At 37.3% G+C, this 20,387-nt stretch overlaps 1 protein-coding gene across 1 annotated transcript in view; it reads right to left on the bottom strand.

The window, feature by feature from the left end:
- pcsk5.S (proprotein convertase subtilisin/kexin type 5 S homeolog) overlaps nucleotides 1–20,387 on the bottom strand; it is a gene marked incomplete at its 5' end in the record, with an annotated part of 230,007 nt that overhangs the window by 170,234 nt on the left and 39,386 nt on the right. The window contains 1 exon segment of the mRNA NM_001092999.1: nucleotides 19,246–19,359. Coding sequence (NP_001086468.1) covers nucleotides 19,246–19,359 — 114 coding nt within the window.

The following is a 20,387-nucleotide window of genomic DNA, read 5'->3' as shown; positions in this document are numbered from 1 at the left end:
TACACACGAGAGAGATGTGAGCAATAAAAAATATTATGCAATCAACAGGTGATATTTATTTACATATCTGTATAATTGATATGAATGGGAGCAGCACTAGTTGCCTTGAAAATAATGTGACCTCATCAAAGGTTATAAGGTTAAAAAGGTTTTCCTCAATTGTTTGAATAACCATAAGAATTGGTAGAATGCTAGTGAATTAACCAAACAATAAGAGTTTGAGAAGCATCAAACATGGAGGTAGCTACAGTATATATCAATGTGTATTTATGTATATTTTTATTAGTACAGCAGTACTTGTATACACAGCCCTGAATAGTAAAACAACAAACTAATAGAACAGACAGATGAACAATAGTATTTTATAAATACATACAATTTTAGATAGATTGCCAAATGTTAAGACACAGGAGGTCCCTGAACCATGGAGCTTACAGCCTACAATAAATCCAAACTATGTATTGTTTTCTAAATCCATGACTAGTGACTACTACTGCTATTACTAATATGTACAATGGTACTCAAAGAGACTTTTGGGGGAAAACACAATTTAGTACTTATGCTGACCTATCCACCTCCCCCCCTGCATGGAGCATGTGAACAATAACAAATTAGAGGGAATACTGATGTCAGTATATTTCCAATTATTAAACTCTTATATATCATTTCCACTACAACAACTATCAGTATAAACAGATTAATAATCAAAAAGTCCCAAGCCTGAATATACCAGGGAACAGATGAAATAAACTACCGTATCAAAAATGGTAGAGTTAGAAATGAAAATGGACATTTGTAAAGTAAAACAATTGCAATGAAATTCTTTAATGCTGTTGGATGATGCTGGAAGTTGTTGCTCAATAGCTGGGGGGCACATGCTGGACATGCTTTTGCATGAGGACCATTTCCCAGTCTGTGAGGCACGTTTAGGGAACAATCATCAAGCTTGTTTGAATTATATTTGGGGCACAGGCAGGACATGCAGGAGGGTACAAATAATTTTCTGTCTTTGCACTTGCCGAAGATTCCAGCATGAAGGGATACATATAAAAATTCTCAAAGTGAACTACTTCATTAAAATAAACTGCAATATTGGTCTTAGAGTTAAACTCACTCCATTACACTGTACGAAGGGCTTGAGACAAGTTTTCAACTTTATTATTTGTATTATTCTATATCCTTCTGGGTCAGTAGTTGCTCTCACAGATAAAAATGCATCTGGGCCACTTAAATTCAAACGATAGCTCTAGCAAACTGCTGTACCATATTTGTCTCTCATCTGACACCTTTTGTATACGTGAACAGATTAAAATGAATACCATACAACCAGCAGACCCATAATGCACTGCAAACATAACATTACAGCAAGCTTTATGCGTTGGTGTTTGTATTTTCACTCCTGCAAATTATCTTGATCATCGATTTTTCGATTTTTGCTTATGAGTCATAGAAAAGCTCTCACGCTGCTTCTATTCCACAGTTATATTAATGAAGGGAAGAAAAAGGGCATGAGCTGTGATTTTCTTAAGTGTCACTTCATTATTCCTATCCTTTTAGGCCTTTAATAACAGCCTTTGTTATTTTAAAGCTTGAAGTTACTCAGTCAATGTAATGATTTTCTGATTTAAACAATAAAGAAATAAAAAAGGCAGCCTTGGATGGTATGTGCCAAATAACAAAGGCATGGAAACAAGTCTTCATTTCATATTTTTACATGTATTACATTATTTCTTTGAACAGGTTGTCAAAGAATGGGGGAACAATTGTTAAAGTGAAACTGACTGTTCTTTGCTATATTTTTGGTCTGGAGTACGTGCACCTACCACAGCTATACTGGCTCTATGAGCTCAGCAAAAATGTTTCATAAAAAATCAAACTAAGGGGGAATCCAATTTTGCTAAATTATATTCTTCATTAGACAGTTACATTACATTGCAAAGTTTAACCACACATTGCAAATTTTAAAAGCCCTGTTTGTAAGCCCTAGTGTAAGAAAGTGATCACTTTAGGGCAGAGACACGCATGGAGATTTGGGGAGATTAGTTCCCGGCGACAAATCACCTCTTCTTCAAGCGACTAATCTCCCCAAACTGCCTTCACGCCGGTTAGAATCTAAATTGCCGGCAGGATGGCACTCGGAGCGCTTTTTTTTCCGAAGTTGCCTTGGAAACTCCAGGTGACTTCGGAAAATGAAGCGCTCCCAGTGCCATCCCACCGGCAATTTAAATTCTAGCTGGCGAGAAGGCAGTTCAAAGAGATTAGTTGCCCAAAGAAGAGGCGATTTGTCGCCGGGCGACTAATCTCCCCGAGTGTCTCTGCCCTAAAGTGTGAGCGATAAGAGAGATGTAAGAGAGATAAGATTGTCTAACATTGCTTTCTCAGATCTTCTTCAGATTTTATTCAGTCTACCATGTCACAATTATCAGTGTTAAAAGTTTACTTCATAAATATTTTTCTTGGTTTATGCAATTGCATGTGCCATTGCTAAAGGCATCTTTCAATGCACTTTTACTCTGAGCTCCATGACAGTACAGCCTTGTAGCCATGAAGTCAGAAATGTATATACAAATGACTTGCTGCAGTTTGCTGAAACACAACTTAGCCTTGCAAGGTAAGAAATTTGTCCTGACTCCTAGATGCACAGACTTCATCTGTGTAGCTTTGGTATAGGTTGTGCACCAGACAACAGATCTTTAAAAGACTGGGTGAATTCAGTTGTAGACTGTTTTAATGTCCCGCCATGAAGAAGGACTACATGAAAATCAAAACATACTACATAAGGAAACATTTCATGACAGCCTTTTTATAACATTGTTGATAATTGAAATGCCATTACTGTATTCTCTTAACCTACCAGTTTTGATATACTGTTATAGGAGCCTTTATCTGGAAACCTTTTCAAAAGTCTCTGAATTATGGGAAGGCCATCTCCCATAGAGTCTTTTTTTAAGAAATCATTTTTATAATTATTTCCTTTTTTTGTCTGTTAATAAACCTGTACCTTGTACCTGATGGTAACTTGGCTCCATGAATACATATTGGTGGCAAAACAATCTATTAGGATTTATTTCATGTTTAAATTATTTTTATCAGACTTAGGGTGGTGGCACACGCTGCTACTTGGGGAGATTAGTCACCCAGTGTCAAATTACGGTAATTCGGGCGACTAATCTCCCCAATATGCCTTCCTGCGAAAAATATTCTGTAGTAATAATATAGTACCTTGTACCGGATCCAAACTAAGATATAATGAATCCTTATTGGAAGCAAAACCAGCCTATTGGGTTTACTTAATGTTTTCATTATTTTCTAGTAAATTTACGGTATGAAGATCCAAATTACAGAAAGATCCAATCACCTGAAAAACCGAGCATTCTGTATAACAGGTCCCACACCTATACTTTATTCCAACAAAGATAAAATTAATCCTTATTTAGTAGCAAAACAATCCTATTGGGTTTATTTAATGTTTAAATGATTTTTTAGTAGACTTAAGGAAAGATCCCTTATCCGGAAAATCCCAAGTCTCGAGCATTCTGGATAACAGGTCCCATGCCTGTAGCTGTATAAACTGTATTTTAATGGCTCACTCTGCAAAACAAGTGCTGTTTTTTAACAGTACCACATCCAAGACCAAGTCATCAATTTTAGCAAACTTTTAACATATTTAACAGTTGTTTTTGGCATATAACCTGACAAAGGCAAACTTTTCTGCTTTTAAACTAGCAAATTGAAAAGAAATAAATGATGTTCTATTGCATTATTTGTATATCACTCAGCTGTGGAAACCGCAGCAGAACTAATTTATTTGTCTTGGAAAACACCATCATTGCAACCTGATGTGTTTAACAGAACACTAAGAAGGAGCTAAATACTTTAAGACAAAATGTACTTTTAAAGAATTTACTATTAAAAGCCACAATAAATTGCATTTCTTTTGAGATACAAGTTAACATTTGTATTATCTGTTATTTATATAGCACCAAACTAGTTTGGAGAACTTTACAGCTATTACACATGCAGTCCCTGTCCCCGTGGAGTTTACCGTCTCTCACACACTCTAGGATCAATGTTGTAAGGACCCAATCTATTCAAGGCAGCAATGCTAATCACTGAGCCACCATTAGTCCACTGCCACATTTTTATCAGCAGATCCACTGACCCCCAATGAGTCTGCACTGGGAGGTTGTGTAACCCTTGAGGCAGACAAATGGAGAGAATTTCAGCACAGAAACTCACTGAAATCTTTCCATCTGGCAGTAGCCTTTCATTTTAAGGTTGGCAGTGTACACCATAAAAACAGAACAATCACCAGTAAGAGGTAAAGTATAAAGACTTAGGACACCTAGTGAACCTCACTGCCATCCGCGGTAAGGGTATATATGATTTTAACCTGCATCTAAGCTTTGAATTTTAATAGTCCTATTGAGGTTTGCATCATGTATTATTCCACTGCTAGTAACTAACAGGGGAGTGCAAAGTATGTAACTGTATTACTGGTAGGTAGTAATGAGCGAATCTGTCCCGTTTCGCTTCGCAGAACGATTTGCGAAACTGTGGCAAAATTATTTTGTCGTAATGCATTAAAATCAATGGAGTTTTTTCTTATGATGCCTTTATTTGTCCTAATGCATTAAAGTCAATGGGCGTTTTTCTTATGGCGACTTTTTTTGTCCTAATGCATTTAAGTCAATGGGTGTTTTTTCTTATGGCGACTTTTTTTGTCCTAATGCATTTAAGTCAATGGTGGTTTTATCTTATGGTGACTTTTTTTTGTCCTATTGCATTTAAGTCAATGGGCGTGTTTTCTTATGGCGATTTTTTTTGTCCTAATGCAATAAAGTCAATGGGCGTTTTTTCTTATTGCGACTTTTTTTGTCCTAATGCAGTGATCCCCAACCAGTAGCTCGTGAGCAACATGTTGCTCTCCAACCCATTGGATGTTGCTCCCAGTGGCCTCAAAGCAGGAGCTTATTTTGAATTCTAGGCTTGGAGGCAAGTTTTGGTTTCATAAAAACCAGGTGTAATGCCAAACAGAGCCTCAATGTAGGTTGACAATCCACATAGGGGCTACCAAATGGCCAATCACAGCACTTATTTGGCACCCCAAGAACATTTTTCATGCTAGCATTGCTCCCCAACTCCTTTTACTTCTGAATGTTGCTCTCGGGTTCAAAAGGTTGGGGATCTCTGTCCTAATGGATTTAAGTCAATGGGCGTGTTTTCTTATGGCGACTTTTTTTGTCCTAATGCATTAAAGTCAATGCCCGTTTTTTCTTATGGAGACTTTTTTTGTCCTAATGTATTTAAGTCAATGCCCGTTTTTTTTTTATGGAGACTTTTTTTGTCCTAATGCATTTAAGTCAATGGCCGTTTTTTTCTTATGGGGACTTTTTTTCTCCAAATGCATTAAAGTCAATGGCCGTTTTTTCTTATGGCCATCTTTATTCTCTGCAAATTTTTGTCGCAGTCTTGCGAAAAAATTCTCACATGGCAAAATTCTGAATTTTGCAGCAAAGGGTGAGTGTAACTGATATATTGTATTATTACTACTTTAATATGGATACTTTTATATGGTCATGGAACTCTACGGTTACGTATATATTATACTATATTTTATAATAGGAGGTACATTTGTCACTATATATAACCCACAGGGAAGTGTAAAAAAACCAGAGTTCTGTATCGGTTTCCACAAACTTCGGACTTAAGGTATGAAGAACACAATCTTGAATGAACTACAGGTTCCACATATCTAAATGAACCTCTCCCTCTATTTCACAGAGTAGAATGTACTGAGAGATATGACAGCCCCACAAAGTTAACAGGGTATTTATTTATTTGAAGGCTGTTCCTCTGCTGCCTGAGCATACAGTATTCAACTCAGAAATAAATCTAATTTACCTTACATTATAGTGTTTCTAACACACAAACAGGAGCAGAATTGTTTATCTGTGAAATAATAATATAACTAGGTCAATACTTATTTGTGTTCTTTAAGATAACAATATCACTGTTTCGCTTAATATTACTATATGCTAAGTTGGCTATCAATATCAAAACTGCATGTACTAATAATATCGTCATTGCTTCCATCTCCCAAATATAAACATTTATTTGGTTCACTCCTCAGAACATCATTTAAAAATGAACTGCAGTTTAATAGCCATACTGTGGTTGCTACACCCACCTCAAATGTCTTCTTCAAATGGAAAGCATTTATTTAATTAAAACAGCTTGTTAAGAAAAATTTAAATTTAACATTAATGACCAGTGGTTTTATAAATTATTCCAAGGGAAAACCAACACACACCATCTTTTGTTGGTAGTCAACTGATCTCCCATTCATTTCTACAGTGAAGTGCAGTCACACCACTGATTATGCATTGGCTATTCTCAGAGGGCAGTGGTTTTCAACCATCCCCTTAAGGCACCAACCTAACAGGCAGGATATGAGGATTTCCTTGACTACTCAAAAGGTGAGTTAAAGGAACAGTAACATCAAAAAATTACATTTTTTACAGTAATACAAATATAATGCAATGTTGCCCTGCACTGGTAAAACTGCTGTGTTTGCTTCAGAAACACTAATATTGTTTATATAAATAAGCTGCTGTGTAGCCATGGGGGATGCTAGTCAAAAGAGAAAAGACTCAAGTTACACAGCAGATAGCAGATACGCTCTGTAGAACATAATGTTATCTGTTATCAATTATTTAACCTGTGCCATATAGCCTTTTTTCAATTTCCGCCATTGCTATTCAGCAGCTTGTTTATATGAACTATAGTAGTGTTTCTAAAACAAACAGAGTGCAGTGCAGGGCAACAGTACATAATATTTCCATTACTTTAAAACACTTAATTTTTTTTGTTACTGTTCCTTTAAGAAATATCTGATTGATATCTAATAAGTCTAAAGGCTCCAAAATCTATATCTTATATGATCTACATATAGGGACAGATTTACTATGGTTGGAATGGTAAATTTGAATTTTCAAATTCGTTTTTTGGTCAAAACTCACAATTTCGAATTTAAAACCACCAATTTGAATGTGAGATTTATCACACCTTGACCATGGAAAAAGTTCTAATTTGATACTTTGCCACCTAAAACCTGCTGAGTTCATGTAGAAGTCAATGGCAGAGGTCCGTTGAACCATTCAAATATGTTAATTACATTCCTGACATTGGTGTTTTTATCAGAGAGAAAACCTCAATTCAAATTCAATTAGAATTTTCGGGTCGTTCCGTTTTCATAAATAACCTCTCAATCGAGTTGTGAGTACATTCGAATTTGAGTTAAAAATTTTTTACATAACTTTGAATTTTGACCTTTGATAAATAAACCCCATAATGTATCTCTGCTGCATTTCTTCCAGCAGAAAATCAGCACAGTCAGTTCCAAAAAATAAAAACAAGCAATTTTACAACAATTAATGTAAAAATAAACAATTTTATTTAGCTATAAGAATGAATGCAGATTAGGGAGCACCACCCGTCACATGAGAAAAACAGTAAGATGGTGTGCAGGGTTAAAGGTATAAATGATAATTGAAAAGAGAAAAAAAAAAACTAACCCTTGAGGTTGCACCTCCCCATCATAGTACTTAACTTAAACTTAACTTTTACTAATAAATTACATAAAAACCTTAAGTCCAGGAAAACGTTTAAAATAAAGTTAGGAACAGGGAGATAAATGGACTGAAAATAGGTTATGCGATATGTACAGGCCGTGAGGTAGAAATTAGACCGATCTATTAGGTCTGTAATGGAGCATTGGAGTAATCACGGGGTACGAATAAAGGCAATTATCCAGTAACCTAGAAAAAATTGGGTATCAAACCCATCTGCCCCGCTTCTCACTGGTTTACTTCAAAACCACAGTTAAACAACCACCACTTCACCCTCAGTTTAAAGGAACAGTTCAGTGTGAAAATAAAAACTGTATAAATAGATAGGCTGTGCAAAATAAAAAATGTTTCTAATATAGTTAGTTAGCCAAAAATGTAATGTATAAAGGCTGGAGTGAACAGATGTCTAATAAAACAGCCAGAATCCAACTTCCTGCTTTTCAGCTCTATAACTCTGAGCTAGTCAGCGACTTGAAGGGGGGCCACATGGTACATTTCTGTTCAGTGAGTTTGTAATTGACCCTCAGGATTCAGCTCAGATTCAAAAGCAACAGATATGACCCATGTGGCCCCCCCTCAAGCCACTGATTGGTTGCTGCCTGGTTACCAGGGTAACCAGTCAGTGGAAGCCAAGAGAGCTGAAAAGCAGGAAGTAGTGTTCTAACTGACATGTTATACATCAAATCACTCCAGCCTTTATACATTACATTTTTGGCTAACTAACTATATTAGAAACATTTTTTATTTTGCACAGCCTATCCCAGTTTGATGGAAAGAGAGACGGGCAAGTAAAGTGGTAATAATGCGGATAAATCACACATACACAACAAACAAGGGTCACAGACCCACCAACGCAGTCCACCTACGGTGCACTTTCCAGCCGCCGTTACTATGCCACCCCTTCACCCTCAGACAGACTCCTCCAATTCCAAAGAGGGAGATAGTTGAGTTGGGTGGCATCAAAAATTGACACACTGTACAAATTGTGGTGCAAGCAGTATGCTCACATGTATGGTATGGTAAATTCTCCCCCCGAAAAGGCTCTGTTGATCACCCACCTGCGCGTTTCACCCGCTAACAGCAGGCTTTGTCAAAGCCTGTTAGTGGGTGAAACGCGCGTCAGGCGCATTTTAGATTAGTTAGGCAGGGGGACTAAACAAATACTGATTACCATAGGCCATCGCTCTACAGCTGAACCAGGAGGGAAGCTCTGTGGGTGAAGGGGTGGGCGATCAACGGAGCCTTTTACTGGAAACAATATTAACACCTTTCATAAACAGGTTTTTCGCTAGGATAATAAAAAAAATAAAATAGGAAACAATAGGGTTTGCTTTGAAGTGATTAAGTATTCATTATTTTTTTCCACTTCTAAAACAGCCAGAAGATATAGTTGTACTTATCAAGAACACGAGCTCTAGGATGCTTTCATCCCAATCTAAAAAAAAACGTGAATCAAAAAGGCTGCCTATTGCATTTGTATGAAAATTAATTCTTACTATCATGAAATTGAAAGAAAATTGAAAGAGAATTTCATGCATACTACAAAGAAAAAATGATCACATCTTAAAGGCAAAGTGTCATCTTTACGTTATACGCTAAGGATTTGCTTTAGGGGGTGCCCACACTTATGTGATGCAGGGTCTAATTTTAGTGATGCTGTGCAATATCAAGATTTACAACCGAAAAATCACTTTCAGAGTTTTGTGTCATGGAATATATTCAGTTATACAGACTTCTGATAAAATGCATATTGCTATGTTTAAATTTGAACTAAACACCATCATGGATTTTTAACCATTGTCTACTCTGGGTCCTTCCTAACATTTTCAACCAGACCCCCCATACTTGGTCTCCAAATGCAGAATTTCACAGTGGGGTTGGTAGCTGCCACCTTTGGCTGCATCAAATATGCATCTAGGCTCCCTGGTGATGATCATCAAGCAGATGCATGTGCACTGGAATATGACATTTGTTCTGGCTTCCAGTGTGCAATCTTCTGGTCAGTAATCACTGGCAGAAACATTTTGAGCTAGGTGGATTGATGCAGATGGGTAGAGAGGCAATGGTTAAACATCCATGGGGGGTTTCATTCCCCTTAAAACAACCTACTTCTCATTTAATTTAATTAAATTCTTTATTGAAAATTCTCTGGCCTAGCTGCAAACTAAAATTATGAATCACAATCCACCTTTTGGCCAACCCTGTTGTAATTTATGCATATGAGTGCTGCAGCTTGACATGTTTGTCAAATTACCATCACATTTGAAAATGGAAAATGGAAAAAATCCATCTGCGGACTCTAGAAAATAACACAGGGACTGCTGCAAGATGCCATAGACAGTTATTATTTATTGGGCTAGTCTGGGGCTGTTGGGGGCTCTGCGTACTTGAAATGCCAGGGCTTATTTTGAAACCCGGGTGGGACCTGTCCCATGTGGACAAAAACATAGAAAACTGAATTTTTTTATAGCCAAAAGTAGACTCTAACAATGGAGATATCTTTATAAATAGTGCTCATTAATGTCACATGACAGCAACATATTTATTATAAAACGATGTTCTTCCATACTTTAAATCCTAACAATACAGGTATGTGATCCGTTATCCGGACACCCCATAACCATAAATCGCTGAATTACAGGACAGGCATCTCCCATAGACTCCATTATATGCAAATAATAACATTTTTATATGTCTCTATCATATCACCCCTTAAACGCCTCTTCTCCAGTCAATCAACTTTCTTAATTAAAGGAATTGTTCAGTATACAAATAAAAACTAGCTGTGCAAAATACTTCCTGTATACCATACACTATAGTCAAAAAAATGCAGGCACTATAAGTGTTAAAGGAACAGTTCAATGTAAAAACAAAAACTGGTTAAATAGATAGGCTGCACAAAATAAAAAAAAATTCTAATATAGTTAGTTAGCCAAAAATGTAATCCATGGAGCCTGGAGTGACTGGATGTATAACATAATAGCCAGAACACTACCTCCTGCTTTGCAGCTCTAACTCTGAGTTAGTCAGCGACTTGAAGGGGGGGGGGCACATGGGACATAACTGTTCAGTGAGTTTGCAATTGATCCTTAGCATGCAGTTCAGATTCAAAAGCAACATTTATGACCTATGTGGTCCCCCTCAAGTCACTGATTTGCTGCCTGGTAACCAATTGGTGGAAACCAAGAGAGCTGCAAAGCAGGAAGTAGTGTTCTGGCTATTATGTTACACATCCAGTGACTCCAGTCTTTATACATTACATTCTTGACTTACTATCTATACAAGAAACATTTTTTATTTTGCACAGCCTATCTATTTAGGCAGTTTTTTTTGTATACTGAACAATTCCTTTAATTAAGAAAGTTGATTGTTTCTTTTCTTACAAGGAGGTACAGAGAAGGGTAACTAAGCTGGTAAAAGGTATGGAAAATCTTAGCCAAATTGGGGATGTTCACACTGGAGAAGAGGCGTTTAAGGGGTGATATGATAGAGAAATATAAAAATTGTATTATTTGCATATAATGGAGTCTACAGGATCAACATTGGCCTTTATTAGCACACAACACAACACATTTACATATGTGTGTTTTTTCCTGTGTCCCCTTGCAGTTGGTTCTTCATGCATTCCACCAAGGGAAGCCAGGATCACACTGTACTAATTCAGGCTCATTCCAGCATCACACAACTACAGGAGACGCAGGAAGAAACCTGTGTGTAAAATCCCTACATGTGTAAGCACGGTTTTCTGAATATGTTCATGAGATAAAATGCTGGAACGCACATTTTAACTGGCGGCTGAACTGTACTGTATTATTTAAGAAGTAACTAAACTGAGGTCTCTTTGTCCTTATGAAATTTTCAATTACGCTGCTTTTTGCAGCTTCCTTTTCACATTCATTTATGGACTGATGAAAGCTTTTGTTCCTATGGATTGAGAACTTAAACTTTGATGATGATGATGATGATACTCATATGAAAGTTGTTGTATATGTATTCCTTGATCCCATAGTAGGGTAACAGTAATGCTACCAAAGGGGTAGGAAATTTTTTGGGGCTTTCCCAAAGCTCTTGCCACTATCTCAGGACATAATCACAATGCTTTTCAGTCCGGCCTTTATATCCCAAACTTTAGGAAGCAGTCTGCTGACCAGGCCATTAGATATTTTGGATTTAACGCACTGTCTAGAAACAATTTCTTTGCAATCAGTGCTGCTCTAGAATTAAAGTGCTACAAAGTTATAAGGCAAACCTTTTGCTGCACACTGCAGGAGTTCAGTGCACTGTTTTTTAAATGGAAAGGTTCATCCCACATTTGCAAACCAGATGGAGAATGGATAAATGATTGATGTTTGTGTGCTTTACATCTAAACGAGATTCAGGCTTCTTTGCTCAAAGATATTACTCAACTAGACACTTAAAAAAGAAAAAGAAAAAGATAGCAGGGTATGTGATTAATCAGCCATGCCAATATTAGGCTAATGACTAACATATTAGTTATACATTTGTTTGTTTGCTTTAGAAAACCTTAATAACAAATACGCATTTGCTAATATATATTGTATGCAAAGATTACACTATTTACCAAGGATTATTTATGAAAAAAACAACTTTACTGTATTGTACCAAAAGAGCATCATTAAATATTCCCAGTTTCCCATGCAATAGCATGCACTCATTTAAATTTCAATCTTTGTTTAGAAGATACCAAAACATCCTGTAGCACTTGACGTCTGTGGGCATGCATGAGCTTATATAATATATAATAATATATAAATGTACCTAAAAAGATTCCAATTCCAGCTAAGAAAAAACACGGGTCACAGGTGCCCTAACAATGGCCTACTGAGCTCTACTTTTTGTGGTTTTATCCCACGGAGATGAACAATGTACTGTGTACCTGCATTGCACAGACATTTTGTTTAAACTAAAAATACAGTGCATATTATTCAGATCCTACCCTGACCTATACTTAATAATAGCAATGGGGACAGTAGGCAATACGCAAGTAAGAATGGAACCAATTAATATTGATTGGCTGAATCATCCACAAATATGTCTGAATATCAAATAACTAAATACAAAAATGTACATATTCAGATTTAAGTAAAACGTTATTTGTATATAAAAAGAATACTTGCCTTCCATTTATTACATGTAACATTAATTGATTCTGTTTGGCTGAATGCTATGCTGAAACAGAATCTTGCAGGCCTTTTGCGGAATCATTAATAAATCCTGAATTTGGCTCTTCCCCAGGGGTACTTCTGCCAAAAGGCAAGGTGAGAACCTTGCCTCAAGCAGCAGGTTACTATGAACTGCAAAACAAAAACCCTGAACTTCTATATTTACATTATTTGAATGGATATGCCCCCTAGACCTATTCTGATGCAAAAGAGATAAGCATGGGGCAGATAAGGATGGGCAGCATTGGGGATATCGATTTAGGTGACAGCAGCCTCTGAAACATTCCAGCGCTTCTCTACATGCAGCACTGTACAATTGTGTCCTACTGATCAGCTGTGGAAGACATACTGTACACCATAAAAGGGATGCCTATTGCATATGACACCTATAATTAAGCTGGCCATAGACACAAAGATCCGATCGTACGAATCAACGTACGATCGGACTTCCCCATCTCCCGACCTGCCACTAACCATTCTGATCAAATAAAGTACAAAAGAACAGCTCAGCCGATGTTCTGCCCCTGACAGCAATCATATGAAAGTTATGTCCGACCAAAGCTAGTGACAGTCTCCTACTGAAAATCGTACGATCGGCAATTCATGCAGAGATATTACCCGCAGCCGACAGAAATCTTTTCACCTGTTCGATTCACCAAACTACCAATCTCCGCTGGATGAAAAATGACGGCACTCTCCACACACGGTCCGAAAATCGTAAAAATCCTCAATTCGTACGATCAGATCTTCGCCTATGGCCAGCTTAAATGCTATTTGGAGATTCTATCAAGACAAAAAATCTCTGTACAAAGCTTGTAGAGTAACTCTGTTTTGGGCTTTTGCTGCCTATTGAAGGGCATAAAGCCTGCCTTTAGACTTTCATATGGCTTCTAAAGTATAAATAAGTAGTACAAGCATTTAAGGAATATAAAAACACTTCCTTTGCACAACCGCCTTGCTGTGCCACTGCTTTTCTGCAGTGTTTTTGGCCCCAGTGGTGCATCTGTGCCCATGCTCTTTAACCACAGGAACATCATACATTTGCTAAATTAAAAGGACATCAGCAAATTGGAAGACTAAGGACCATCTGCTGAGTGGCTTATTGGTGCAGCAGTTCACTGAGAGGCCAACCAGGAAAGCACAATGGGTCAAATTCACTAAAGAGCGAATTTTTGCCAGGCGCAAATTTGTTACCACTACGCTAATTCACTAAAATGCCAAGTTCCGTCTCAGGCACTGAACGCTGGTGAATTTTTGCTAACATTACTTCGGGTGGGTGAGCATTTGCTAGAGAATTTTTGCTAGCGTTCATTTCTGCCTATCGAAGCACTCTTGCACTTACACTAGGTTAGTTTGAATAGGATGGGGACCTAAAAGTCGTATGGACGTATTCAGGGACGGACTGGGGTTCCCGAGGTCCGGAGGGGGCCCTGATCAGCAGCCCCGGTGGGCCCCGGGCCCCCCAGTCTGACCCTGAATATGCCTCCCTGCTGTACGCTTGTGAGCAGGTGCGCACTATGTTTTACAGGCCGCTGCTTCTGCAGAGCGTGCACTCTTGTGCACTGGCATGAGCACTGCGTTTTTCGTGCGGTCGAGGCAGGAAGGAACCATAAATCTAAGAATCTGGGTGCAGATCTGGCTCAGCGGGGCCCACAAGAGCCATATCCCACCGGCCCAGTCTGACCCTGGACGTCTTTATTAGTAGTGTTGGTGCAAATTTGAAGTGGCCACTTTTTCAAACACATGTCCAATGAGTCATAATAAAGACAGAAGATATCCTCTAATGCTCTAGACATGAGTCCACCCTAAAGGTGGCCATACATGGAGAGATCCGCTCGTTTGGCGATGTCACCAAACGAGTGGATCTCTCTCCGATATGCCCACCTTGAGGTGGGCAATATCGGGCTGATCCAATCGTGGGCCCTAGGGCCCAACGATCGGATCCTAACGTATGGGAACGGGTGGTCGGATCGCGGGACCGCATCAATGAACAGATGCGGCCGCGATCTGACAGGATTTTTAGTCCCATCTGATCGAGATCTGGCCAACTTTCGGCCAGATCTCGATCGGGGAAGCCCGTCGGGGGCCCCATGCACGGGCCAATAAACTGCCGACTTGGTCTGTCGGCAGCTTTTATCGGCCCGTGTATGGCCACCTTTATACAAATGTGGCATGCCCCTCAAATTAGATAAAAAATTGTTCACACATAAATCTTTAATAGTTCAGAGTTTTGAAGGCAATTCCACTTTAAAAAACTTTGCAACTTTAATGCATTTCTGGCATACAGGATATGATGTCACTGACATGAGATTGAGGTAGATGTAGCTTTGTTTTATCAGTTCGCCTGGTCTGAGGTGGTGAAGTAAACTCTGGTGAAAGAGGTAATGTTCAGTAAAATTCACATGAGAATCTGTGGAGTGATGATCGTTCACCAGAGTGAAAAGTCGTCTGGCGATAGGGTGCAAACGAATGATAGCGATGGTCTTGTTCCCTAGCGAATTGTCCTGTATGCCTGTGAATTGGCAATGTCCCTGTGGATGGGATTTCTGCCAAAGTTTTGCTACCGTAGGCCACTTGGCCCTTTAGTGAATCTGCCCCTTAGAACCATCTGCTCAGTGGCTTACTGGTACAGCAGCTCACTGAGAGGCCAACCAGTAAAGCACAATGTTGAGGATAATAGGAGGATTCTTTGATATGTTTTAGAGCTGTTGCACACATGCATTAATCGGGTTGTTGCTTTAAATAAAAATAAATAGTATAGATTCTACCGATGAGAGGGTAAATTGTTACTTAGGCATAGTTGCTATATAAACATGTGATGAGCCTGCAAAACTACTTAAAAATATTTTGATGCAAAGTAAGGGAGTGTCAGATTTAATTCTTATTAAATGTATTTCAAAGCTTCATCTTTAAAATGCAAAACAGGTTTGTCAGAATTAATTGCATTAGTAACAGGTTCCATAACAGTAACTGACAAGTTTAATTATGGTCAAATAAAAAAAGAATAGAATATTAATGTAACCACACTGTAAAAGGAACCCAAGAGATAGTGTTAATCTCCAAACAAATATGTTCAAGGGCATAACATTCTCTTGGGAACATTATATGCCTAGGGCAGACCAAATAAAGGGCCCAGTGGAGGCCCGAAACGTTGCCGTTTTGTTTATGAGATGAATAAATACTAATCACTTAATCAATTGCAACAGTTGTGCCGCAGGTCTCTTGCTTTGTGATATACATTTTTGGGCTTTTTGGGCAGTATTGAGCCCGACACCTGAAGGCACCTGACACCAACTCGGTGATACAGACCTGTGACATCACTCCAATTTTGGGATTAGGGCAGACCAAATGACAAGGTCAACTGGTGAAAACAAAGGAAATGCTAAGGGTTAAATGCCATGCTATGATGTGACTTTTTGTTTTCTTATCATGTATAATATCCTTAACAGTGAACAAAAAGTCACAGCAAAAATGGATACTGCTTCAAGCAAATGCCACTTCATTTCTAAAATCAAAATGATGTTTGCACACGTCATGGGTCTCAGGTTTATTAGGAAAATAGATGTTTTAAATACAACCTGTGAGAAACCTGGCATATATATAATTCTTCTTTCATTTATAACTCAATATTATTTCTCATTTTTCAACAGTTCCACTTTAAAGTTCACTGTCAAAGAGTATTTATCATCATTAATGAGGGAAAAGTGCTGTTCTATGGATGAGCTGTCAGCTGTTCAATCTGCATATTTTACAATATAAACAACAACCTTTCTTGACTACAAATCACTGCTTAATGATCAAATGCCAATCCTTGTTCATTTTAGAAGTCATTGCCTTTCTATGCTGCAGTTCATGAAAATGCAATATTCCGAGGCAGCAATTAAAAGTGCCGTTTAGCCCTACAAAACATGTTTTTCAAATAGCATGCCACAAATAAAGCCTCTTTAAAAGTTGTTTTCTAGCTTCTATTTTTTAGGGTTTTCTAAAATGCAGATAATTTGAAAACTGTGAATAAAGTTTTGTATTGATTAGGGAAAAAAAATCCATATATCGCATGCTAAAACTGTAATTGAAGGTGAACTTGTACTTTAAGCAGATTTGAGAACATAACAGGGATATGTAACAGGCAACTAAAAATATCTATAGATGTGGCAAAACAGACTTTTAGGGGCCCAATAACTTTTATAAAGTAACTTTTGCCGTTGGTGACCTACTACTCTCAAATTCCTTGAAATCTCAATAGGTTCCTGCAGCTAAATTTTAGAAAACATGGTAACAAGATGTTGCCATGTTTTTCATGAAGCTGCCTCACAAGGAAACTTTGGGCAACTTCGGGATTCATATAGTTCTTACCATGTGCGATTTGAATTAAAGCAGATGGAGAAGCATTTTTAGGAGAGTTGTGGCCTGCAGTAGTGTATATTTACGGGTGACAAGTCTTCCTGTCAGCCATCATCCTAAGGATTACTTCCTGAAGATACTTAAGATTCAGTCATTTGAATTATAGTAAATCTGTCCTATGAAATTCAGCTGTCTTCATTTTTCAATCAACAAGATGTAATTAAAAAATATGTGAAACTTTAAAACAGGGAAATGATCAGCACCTAAAGGTAATGAAATGCGCACCTCATGATCTCACTTTAGGCTTAATTGATGTATTTTGGAAGTTGAAGTACTTCTGCTTTCCAAAAGAATCTGTGCTTAGGCCACCGTGGAAAGCAGGAGGACTTCAAGTCCCAGTATCACAGTCTCAAACAGTGTCTATGCACCTATTTTACATAAGAAAAAGTCAATCAGCTTATGTTAAAGGAAATGTCTACCCAAAAAATGATTGCTTGCCTAATAGAAGCAAATATAATTCGAAGAAACTTTGCATTATATGTACATCCTTTACAAACTGTAGATGACTCTTAAGTTATTTGTATAGGTATTGCTATTGAAAGCAGCGTTTGTCTGTCCCTTTCTGTTCTCTGCCCTAATGGCTCCGACTGTTGAAACAATGTAACACAAGCCAACGGTTTTACTCTCCTGTCTTGCTGGAGGAGACTGGCTTTTGCTACATTGTTTTAAAAGTAACAACCAGTAGTTAAGCAAATACAGTTTTTTAATAGCAATTTCACTTGTAAATAACTAAAAGCACTAACAATTGTTAATACATTCATTTTGGGAAGTTGCTTATAATTGTGTTTTATTTTATTAGGCAAAAATTTTTTTTTGGGGTTGGCATGTCCTTTAAAAAAAGGGAATATTTTTTCACTCTAATATGTTACCACCCTCTGGAGCATCTTTCAATCTATCCATTTGCTTGCATCCAAATTATAAACCTATACTACTGTTTGACTAGGTCACAGCAATTACACTAATGCTGGCCATTTATGTGGTGACCCACCCACTTCTGACTGAGTGAGCAGGTCAGTGGACGCAGACAAAACAAAGAACATCCTGACTGACATTAAGCTGGGCCCAATCATAATGTATATAGTTTTTGCTGGCAAGAAAGTCCTAACAGGCAAGGCCTGCATCAGCCTATGTACTCTTAGTCCCAACAGGTCTATACAAGGCCTACCGTTTGATTTATTTGTTGGCCTTGGCTAACCTCAACAAATTAACAACTTGTAGCTGGAATGGCTAGCTTTATTAATTACAAGTGGAGTTATAAACAGGTCTATATAATAACAAATAGTTCCTGGCAATAGTTACCTATCTTAACATTTACAACATTCTTAAGTAAGGACCAACCCAAGCAACAAATTACTGCAAAGTGCTTTTATTAACACAACATCTTTTGGGTGTAGACCCCTTTTTTACAGAATGCTCTGGGGTTTTCTGGATAAGGAGGTCTGTCTGTAGGATGGAGCACCAGGTATTAAAAAATATTTAAACCCAAAAGGAATTCCTTGGCCATGAACTATGCTGAGTCAGTTACCTTCACATACAATGTACTATTTTGTCAGTTAAAAATTAAATATTATTTATTTTTTTTTAAAAATTATGTAGTTTAAGTACTGTATACTCTGGGATGCATTACGATAATCTTAGATGAACAATGGAAGATCATACAAGGTTGTATATTTTATTTATTACAGATAACTAACAGAATAATAAATGCACACTGCAGTCATAAAATGATCCACAAAAAAACATTATTTAGAATTATTTTAAAAAAATCATTATGCAGTTTAGGTATTTTCTGGGATGCATTAAAATAATCTTAGATGAGCAATGGCAGATCTTGCAAGGTTGTATATTTCATTTAATACAGATAATAAACAATACAATAAATGTACACTGCAATCATAAAATGATCCACAAAGATCATTTGACCTTATTTAAACTCTTTTTAAATCAAAGGAAACAACAGTATTTCTGCATGTAATACAAAGCACACGCAAATCATTTACTTCTGAAAGAGGATGAAAGAGAATACTTACCATATACCACATGCTTGGCCACTTGGGATCATTGAAAAAAGTGGATTGAGTGTTAGTCGGTTTATAATCCCTCTTTATCCTCCTTTTGACCACCTGCTGTTGTATCCACTCCACCTGCCAAGAAGGGAAACATTTGCTAAGTGTTATAAACCACTGTGATTATCAAGAACTGTGTGAAAAACTGGGCTACTTCCCAATGCTTACATAAAACATATCCCAAAACAGAAATTCTCATAATGGAATATATTTCAATAAAGCTCTTAGAAAGATTGTCAGCCTATTTCCATTTTTGGGGTCTTTCTGTACTTAAATTAAGGTTTTTTTTCTGTCAGATTTCTCATTAGTTCATTTATAATACATATAGTGGTCCAAAACCCTTTCTGCCAATATAGAAAGGTGAGCTGCTCAGCTTTTGTTATTTATTTTTATAAGGGATGCACCAAATCCAGGATTCGGTTCTGGATTCGGCCAGGATTCAGTTTTTTTCAACAGAATTTGGCCGAATCCTTCTACCCGGCCGAACGAATCCAAATTTGCATATGCAAATTAGGGGTAGGGAGGGAAATGGCATGAATTTTTGTCACAAAAAAGGGAAGTAAAAAATGTTTACCCCTTCCCACCCCTAATTTGCATATGCAAATTAGGATTCAGTTCGGTATTCGCCTCTTTCTATTGCAAAGGATTTTTATATTCTCAACCTTTCGTTTGACTGTAGCAATAAAATAAAACGAACCTCCCAAAATGAATACTTAACCAACAGTTTATATCATATTAAGTAATCATAATCTACTGTTATTGAAGACATAGGTACGCTGAAATGCACTTTCATGCAAAAACCTAAAACATTCACAAATTTACCACCATAACTTAGATGTAACCATTTTATTCGGTAAGAATCTTATAAAAGTATCCAATGCTACTTTTTTGAGTCTATATATATATATATGAATAAATATATGTCAATGGACAAGCATAATAAAATATGCTGGTATAATGTATACAAATAAAATAAAAATAAGTTACATTTATAGGACAGCATATATTGGTAGTTATCAGTTTTTCCCGTGTGTGTGATTTATATATACATTTATTTATAGCACAGAGTTTTCGGAAAATTATGGCATACAAATAATTAAATTAAC

The sequence above is a fragment of the Xenopus laevis genome, chromosome 1S (assembly GCF_017654675.1).
Source record: "Xenopus laevis strain J_2021 chromosome 1S, Xenopus_laevis_v10.1, whole genome shotgun sequence".
Lineage (NCBI taxonomy): Eukaryota > Metazoa > Chordata > Amphibia > Anura > Pipidae > Xenopus > Xenopus laevis.
The sequence above is the reverse complement of the archived record's forward strand: the minus strand, read 5'-3'. Positions and strand labels throughout refer to the sequence as shown.